An 8,080-nucleotide genomic window follows, 5' to 3' on the forward strand; every position below is an offset into this window, starting at 1 on the left:
TGGCTTACTTTCATAATTAAAATTGAAAATCAGATTTTGATAAGATTTCACATTATGCCTCTTTCGTGTACTTTTTATTCTTCTGGTCCTTTCGAATGACAAATCTGGGACAGTAAAATTTTATTACTATGATTTACTATATCACTATGAAAACGTACAAAGGTTGTTAAATGAACATTAGCTGATGATATATGAAACAAACACCACATGGAGAATCGCACTTTAGTCAGTGCTTGATGAGAAAAGCAGTTAAAGTTGAATTTTTTTTTAAAATTTAAACTTGCATCATGATTGGCAAAACTCCAAATTATCACAATAATGAACACATTTAATTCCAAAGGACATTCAAGGCAGAATGCAAGTAAATGTTACTTTATTTCTAATGGCAAAAGCCTATTTTAACTAAAAGAAAAGCATGCACTCTGCACTGCAATATGTAGAAAAGACCACATACATCTTGATAAAGCCTGTCGCATTTTGGTAATCTTTAAAATTATTAATTAGGAGGCTGAGTTTTTAAAACATTCAGCCATTTTGTAAAAAGCTTCCTATGAGCTTGTCCTTTTTCTTGAAGTATCTCTTTCAGCAAAATGAAACTGGTATTTGTTCGTCATGTTTGTATTTTAAATAAAATGCCTTCCTGTATGTCAGTCTTCTGTTGGAATGATTAAGTCTAGCGTAAGTCTACAAATCCAACCCTTGCTGTGTTCTTCTGCAAAAAACAGCATGATCCTCTGAAAAAATAATATCAAAATTCAATTTAAAATCAAAATTATATTGTTTATTTTTATTTTTTAATTTCCTATGCGATCCATCAAAAGTGTGATGATGAACACAAAGGGGAAACTGAATTATCCGATTTCCGTTTCAAGTTTTGAAAGTTTACATCATAAAGTATTATGGGGTCACTTTTGTGTAACTAGACTTTAAAATATGCTTTAAATTTAATTATATATACTTTGTATAACAATTATTAACAATTATCTAAAATTTCTATTACCAAACACACAAGAATACCCAATGAATCCTAGCAAGAATTTTTGTTGTTCAGCACATTATTACTTAAAACCAGCATAATAACTACTCCATATTCAATCTCTTACCTCCAAGGGTTCTTCTTCCAAACATTATTATGTGCCTGACTTTTTTTAATTAATTCATTTAACAGTTAAACATCTTACCTTTTTTGCAGTTTTACATTAACTTTCACTTTCCAGCAACATTATTTGTAGCAATTACAACTAGAAGACCAACACTCTTACTCCTGACAGATCTACCCTAATCTGACCAAATCAATCGGACATCAAATTCCAGTGTGTTCGATAAAAACAACAAATAGAATAAAATAAAATACCCATTTTGAAATAGGAAAAAAATAAATCCAACAAATTAAAGCTATGTCACATATGAAATTTTTTGGTCTTTTTCTCTGTGGTTATCATAAAGACAGGATTTACAGTATTGTAATTTGGAAAAATTTCAAAAATTCAGAGTTGATGAAGGCAAAGAAGGAGAAAACTGCTTGAAGAACTGGCTGTAAGAACAGTTTTCAGGTGTGCCCTACACACTGATGTACAGTTGTTTAAGCTTCTTGGTTACTCATAGTAAGTTTCACAGTTTTTAAAATTTCAAAAAGGGTAGATTATTTTTAAACACCCTATACCTAATTCCTCAAACTCATATAAATATGAATTTCATCAAACTGTATAACCCACCTAGCTCAGCAGCAGGTGTGCCACTTGGGGCGCAATAAGTGATATGCTAGGGACAATGTATTCCCTAGCAGTCCCACTAGAGCAATACCATAGAAATAGCCTCTCTTCGCTTTCTCTGGGTCTAAAAAAACGGCACTCTTAATTATTGAACTGCTCAGAAGACAATTGTCACTTATCAAGTAACTGACAAAACATTGCAAAAAAAAAATTAAATAAATAAAATAAAAATAAATCAACCAGGGTAATGCATGCTTTTTGGAATTTTCAGAGCAAACCAATACTTAAGATAAAAGGCATGTTTTTCTGGATCTGAAAAACGGCTTTACTAATGACTGAACTGCTCAGAAAATGATTTGTCACCATTCAGCAACTGCCAAGGTATAACAAAAGAAAATCAATCGAGGTACACTGAAGGGTAAGCATGCTTTCTGCAGTCATCAAAGCCAACAGATTCTTCAAGACAAAAAGCACAAGTACCAGCATAACTATGGTTTGCCAAGCATTCCTGCAAAATGTAACCTCATTTCAACCAAAATGGCTTTTTTCCATGTTTCCATGCAGAAGATTACTACTAAACTTATATCATAAAGGTGAAGCACAGTCATTTTTAATAGTTTGGATGAAGACAGGCCTCATTTAATTGCTTCTGGTCAACATTATCAATATTATTTTCTTTTAAAAACTTTTAGTCTTCTTTCAAAGCAGATAAAGCAAGTCTTACTGTACATCACCTTTTCAAAAATCTAAGAAAAAAAAAGCTAAAAATTAACCCCAACTTTCGAGTTACCTTTGGCACATACCTGTCAGTCTCCAGTTGATCTCGTCTTACACCCCCACTTCCCCCAAAACATTTTACCACTTTAACCACATTATTGGGAGTTAACACCAAGTACACTCCCTCCTTTTTTCTTTTCCTAAGAGCATGAAGGCCTGTGCATTTTTCAAGTTCCATCTATGACTAATACCCACCAATTCTTAAAAGGCCAGTTGAATCCCTGTTCGTGAATCAAGTGATATCCCAATGAGAGTGTATTACCAATCAAAATAAGAAGCGGGAATCCATAGATTCTTTCTCCTGCAACACGTTTCGCGGGATCTGTTTTGAGAAAAATTTGAATTACCAACAATAGTAGACCAAATCCAGAGACAGACTAGATTCCCTCTCCAAAAAGGAATTGTTAGTACTAGTTTGTTTAGTGAAGCCTTTGTAACTGAAGGGTCGACTAAAGGCATTTTCATACCATGCATTCTATCTCACCATTCCATTTTCAGTGTTTCGATTTGAGGGATTGACAGCGTAATAGCACAGCTATCACATAAGAGAATAGCCTAAACAGAGTTTCAGCTACAGAGTGCATGCTCAGTTGGGCTTCTAGCCATGCAGTTGGAAGCAAACTTGTAAAGGAGAGTTAGGTCACCTTCACAACCAAAACAGAGCACTACAGATGAAATGCTTAAGATAGAAAGTTGGAACTTTAGTGAAAAGGCCAGAGTGGTTACTTACATAACTTAACGTTTCCAAAACATCCCATGGTCTTTGATTAAGTTATAGCCCAGCATAACTGTGCTACCAAGCATTACCAAGCCTGCAATGTGGAAGAATCCACCACGTTTGCGCTTGTTGGGATCTACAGGATAAAGTCAACAATAAAAGCAAACCAAACCCTCAGTGCAAGCAAAAACAACAGAAGGTATTTAAAATGATGTGTATATATATATTATGGACATAATTTGAATTAGAATTTGTTTTTTTTTTTTTTTTTTGAGAAAATATATTTTAATTTTTTTCACCAAAAGAAAAAAACTAACTTGGTGCTTATATGTGCATATTACTGCTCGCTAAATGAGGAATTTGTGGGATCGAAACATATATATACTGATCAACAGGGCTATAGTTGATAAGTAATTAATACTGGTGAAGATTCACAAAAATGTATTTAGTCCCCCTTTAAGCTACAAAAGACTATATCATATGATGTCCTCAACTAAAATAAGTCTAAGGCTGTGGTTTGTTAAGATTGAGATAACAGAAAAATGGAAATACAAAATAAATATTAACACCAAATCATTTAACAGCAGATAATGTCTTGCTTTCAAATACTTGAATTACCATAAGAAACAAATAACAGTTAATAGTGGGAAAATTTACTGACAATTACAATATTTAAAAAAAAAGAGAGAATCTAGGAATAAACAGTGAAGCACATTATATGACAGATTAACATATAAATCTTTCTTTTAACTTTCTAAATAATAGAAAAATTGCTATCATGTAGTCACATATTCCAACATTTTTTTTCTTTTTTTTTTTTAAGGGAAGCAAATATCATTTATCTGTCACACATCAGAAATTCATGTTATATCCATCATGGAATTTTTTTAGAATTGAATTATTATTCGTGGAATATAAAATTCCAATTCTGAAAGATTATAACAGAAATTTTCTGTCTTATTTAAAATGATGAAAAGCTCCAGTAATTTTATATCAAATTTTATCCATGTGTTATATCTTTACCTTTAATTATGCATAAAGCCCTTACCTCCAGTATTATAACCAAGTGCATACACTATACGACCCACCAAGTACACGGTACCCATGCCAGCACTGATTTTCTGTAAATTAATATATAAACCATAGAATTACATATATCAAGAGATGGCGTTAATTATATCTTTACTGCTATATTCTCTTTTATTGATTTTGCACAGCCACCATCATATATATATATACAGTATATATTAAACTTAAGTACATTGTACTGCGATGGATTTAGAATTTTGGAAAGAGGTAAAATATCAATATATAGATTTGTTGGCTGCCATCATTTTTATAACCGTGATTGGTAATCTAGAAACCCTATTTCTTCTTCCCATACTTCCAAGACTATAGTTTTACCACCTGACATGTGTCTAGCTGGCTATCACAAAACTTACTGGATACTGCAGTCCACCAAGGAAAAGGAGCATTAAAAATGGAGGATAATTTTCAAGACTGAAATTAAAAGAAGACAAAAACACCTATACTAATTACATCGACATTTCTTTGGTATCACAGGATATGGGTGGCTTAAAGTAGACTATCACATAAATGAACGTGGCACAATTAATGGTATTATCTCAGGGACCATAACCCTATCGTACTAGCAGGATCACTCCATCTTTGAGGGGATTCTTCCCAAATTGCGTTCAGTTTAAGCATGCACAAAAGTTAATTACCCCCCCCCCCTAGCAGCTTCAGTGGGCTTGAGTCTTGACAGACATTTTAACTGCTTTACTGAATGCAATTTAGCAAGAATCCCCTTGGGGTTAGATCGATCATGCTAGCAAGATAGGACTATGGGAACCAAGTCTTAGTATACATACACTGTAACTTAATCACAAAGACCGTACATTGTATTTCAAAGATAAAGTTTCAACTGGTGCATGGGCAGTCAAGTCATGGGACTTACAAGTTTTGGTGAGACCTTTGGATGCAGTTGAACTGGTTCTCTCCATTGTTGACAGGACTGTATGTTAGAGGATACTGGAAATGATTGAAAGTTTAATAATGTGTAAATGTATGTTATAATGAACCAAAATATGTTTACTTGCGTAAGGGGTAGAGGAATATAATACAGACACATTGTATGCAGAAAAAAAATTTAGAAAAAACAGTACAAAACTAAAGCAGGCAGATTTAAGACAGGTTTAGGAAAAGGAAAGTTTTCGCATATGCAATCACATACAGTAAATCCCAAGGAAAAATGTTGCTTATTAGTTTTTGTAACCAGCAAAACGGGGCCGTAGCAATAGTCCGCAGGTTCAATACTCCGAAGGTTCATTGGTCCGAATGTTCACTACAGAACCTTCGAACCAATGAACCCTTGATTAAAAAACCGATGAAAATGTTACCGTTTTTCGGACCAATGAACCTTCGAACTATCGAGACACCCCAGCAAAACATTAAATCAGAATTCAAAATGTACACCACTTACCGGAACCTCAAACTTCTTACGGGCATTAGCCACATTCATAGCGTGCCACATATTAACAAAGATGCTTCCTGCCCCTGTCATGACCACCAGACCATAGTCTTCAGGGAGAACTTTGGACAGACTCATGATGCTTTATATTAAGTAGCCTTAAATGAAGACAATTAGTTAGACCTTGTTTCAATGCACTAAGGCAGCTGATACGTACACATACATACTACTGTAATGCAATATAATCAGCAAATTGAGTCATGTAGAATTTCTTCTGGAAATTTTACTACATGTACTTCTACATGTACATGTACATGTACATTACGACACACACTTCCATTTGAGTTGAATTATGAAAAATTAAGTTCCCCTCATGACTCTTGTTAACATGTTTATCCTGACCTTGGTAATTTTATAAAAGTTTGAAATTATTTAAGACTAAAGTTAACTTTCTTGTTGAAATGTTTTTGAGCACCCATGCACTTTCACTTTAAGAGAACCTAAGTGACACTCCACAAAATTCGATCCCGAAGTGCTCCTTGTTGCAATAAATATTACATGAGTGTAACCACTGTCATACAAGACTAAATATTTGTGAAATTGTGAAATTTGCTTTTGATAATCCCTTACCTAGCAAGTTGTAAGATGGCGAGCTTGAAGTGCAAATCCCAGTAACCTTGACCTAAAAAGACACACGTGTGTGGAGGACGGGTTAGTAGGTCACACGATCTGGGCGTTTTGCTCAACTTTGGAATTTAAATGGGGTGTGCGTGATTGTGAGCACGTTAAGTTGATAGGTATCTAAAATAGAAAGCGGCAGTACTTGAACATGACTTGACAATCCTTTAAAAAATAATAAAACTGAGACTGTATTGGTTACAAAAGTTAATGTAGACTAAATTTAAAAGGATAACAACTGTTCATTTTGGCCAAAAAATTAATTTTCCTGGGGTAAACAGCAATTTTCCCATACTTACCAATGGTAAATGAATCCATTTCTACATTCAAAGTTAGTCCCTGTTTTCCCTCTCATTTTTTTTTTTATAATAATAACAGAGTATAGCCATCTGTGGAGGTCACGCAGTCCCATGGCAAGCACAAATTTAAGATTTATTGCTATTACTGTCGTTTTTGTGGTAAAATAGAATATATTATATTTCTATGAGTTGTTTAAAATGTATTTATTGTGAAATATAGATCACATACAAAGAGTTGTTATCCCTTTAAAGTATACCATATTTATCTATTTATAACTTTTATTGGATATGCATTTGCTATCACAAGAACGACCTATAGTTAGGGCTATTTTTTCCCATTGGTTATGCCCCTCGTTTACAGCCATGATTAAGATATTGAGTAAAATACACTTTTGGTTTTAGAACAACTATTTACTGTATAATTAGCACTATATAGCAGCCCTTATAATTTTATTCTCATTTAGATTCCAGTGATTTAAGCCTACTAGGCTACTACATTTTCTTTCAACATATACATCAAAGGCAAAAAGCACATATACGTGTAGCTAAATGAATTGTGATTCTCTTCTACTGTGTATTTAAATAGATTGACAGTTCTACGGAGCTTTAATTGTTAGTATCATATTAAATTTTTTTTCTATTTTCATTTAAGTTTTATTTTATGGAATTTTCACCGTGGTGAAAATAATTTACACCGCGGTGGAAAATAATTTACACCGCGGTGGAAAATAATTTTCACCGCGGTGGTAATTACTGGCCATCTCGGCCCGGGTGATGAATAAGTAATGAGAACGGGGGCGTCTCGATAGTCCGAAGGTTCATTGGTCTGAAGGTTCATTGGTCCGAAAAGTGGTAACATTTTTATCGATTTTTTAATCAAGGGTTCATTGGTCCGAAGGTTCTATAGTGAACATTCGGACCAATGAACCTTCGGACTATTGAACCTTCGGACTATCGCTACGGCCCCATGAGAACCTTACATTTCCACCGCAGTAGAAATAATTTTCACCGCAGTGGAAATTCCATAAAATAAAATTTAAATGAAAATAAAAAAAGTTAATATGATACTAACAAAGCTCCGTACAGTTCTTTACTTTAATTGCTTTTCCTTTTATCATTGAATTTTATTTGCTGTACGTCAAGGTTGAGTTTTCATGTTCCATGTGTATTGCTACATGTACTGTATTTGGTGTTCCAATTAACTTAAAAGGAAAGTTTAGCAGTTTTTTAAGGGTCATGTCAATTTTTTTTTATAAATTTAGGGGCATACATCATTCCTTCAGGCTGTAGAACTGAAGTGGCCATGCAGATCATGCTTATAAAGATTATATTACCCTACATGGATCTGGAGTTTTCACACCAAATCTACTTGAGGAAAAAAAAGAAAACATTTTCTTTTACTAACAAATCATTGCTCAACCCAACC

At 33.7% G+C, this 8,080-nt stretch overlaps 1 protein-coding gene across 7 annotated transcripts; it reads right to left on the minus strand.

The window, feature by feature from the left end:
- Window positions 1-118: 118 nt before the first annotated feature.
- Window positions 119-6,475, minus strand: LOC106163676 (glutathione S-transferase 3, mitochondrial). Of its 7 annotated transcripts, XR_015335304.1 has the most exons (8): window positions 6,308-6,474; window positions 5,690-5,835; window positions 5,165-5,238; window positions 4,650-4,707; window positions 4,256-4,328; window positions 3,220-3,343; window positions 2,685-2,811; window positions 119-734 (listed from the first exon to the last, which is right to left on the minus strand). XR_015335304.1 is itself a non-coding variant. In XM_087016325.1 (7 exons), the coding sequence occupies exons 2-6, from the start codon at window positions 5,813-5,815 to the stop codon at window positions 1,721-1,723; spliced, it is 447 nt and encodes a 148-aa protein (XP_086872451.1). In that variant the 5' UTR covers window positions 5,816-5,835; window positions 6,308-6,475; the 3' UTR covers window positions 119-734; window positions 1,716-1,720. The 7 variants fall into 7 exon arrangements, 6 of the variants coding, with proteins under 6 accessions (XP_086872451.1, XP_086872435.1, XP_013396792.2 ...); XM_087016325.1 differs by lacking the exons at window positions 2,685-2,811; window positions 3,220-3,343 and adding an exon at window positions 1,716-1,836 and having other exon boundaries at window positions 6,308-6,475; XM_087016309.1 differs by lacking the exon at window positions 3,220-3,343 and having other exon boundaries at window positions 119-712; window positions 6,308-6,475.
- Between the last annotated feature and the right edge of the window lie 1,605 nt (window positions 6,476-8,080).

Source organism: Lingula anatina, chromosome 1 (genome assembly GCF_051362555.1).
Source record: "Lingula anatina isolate TDL-2025a chromosome 1, LinAna3.0, whole genome shotgun sequence".
Classification (NCBI taxonomy): Eukaryota; Metazoa; Brachiopoda; class Lingulata; order Lingulida; family Lingulidae; genus Lingula; species Lingula anatina.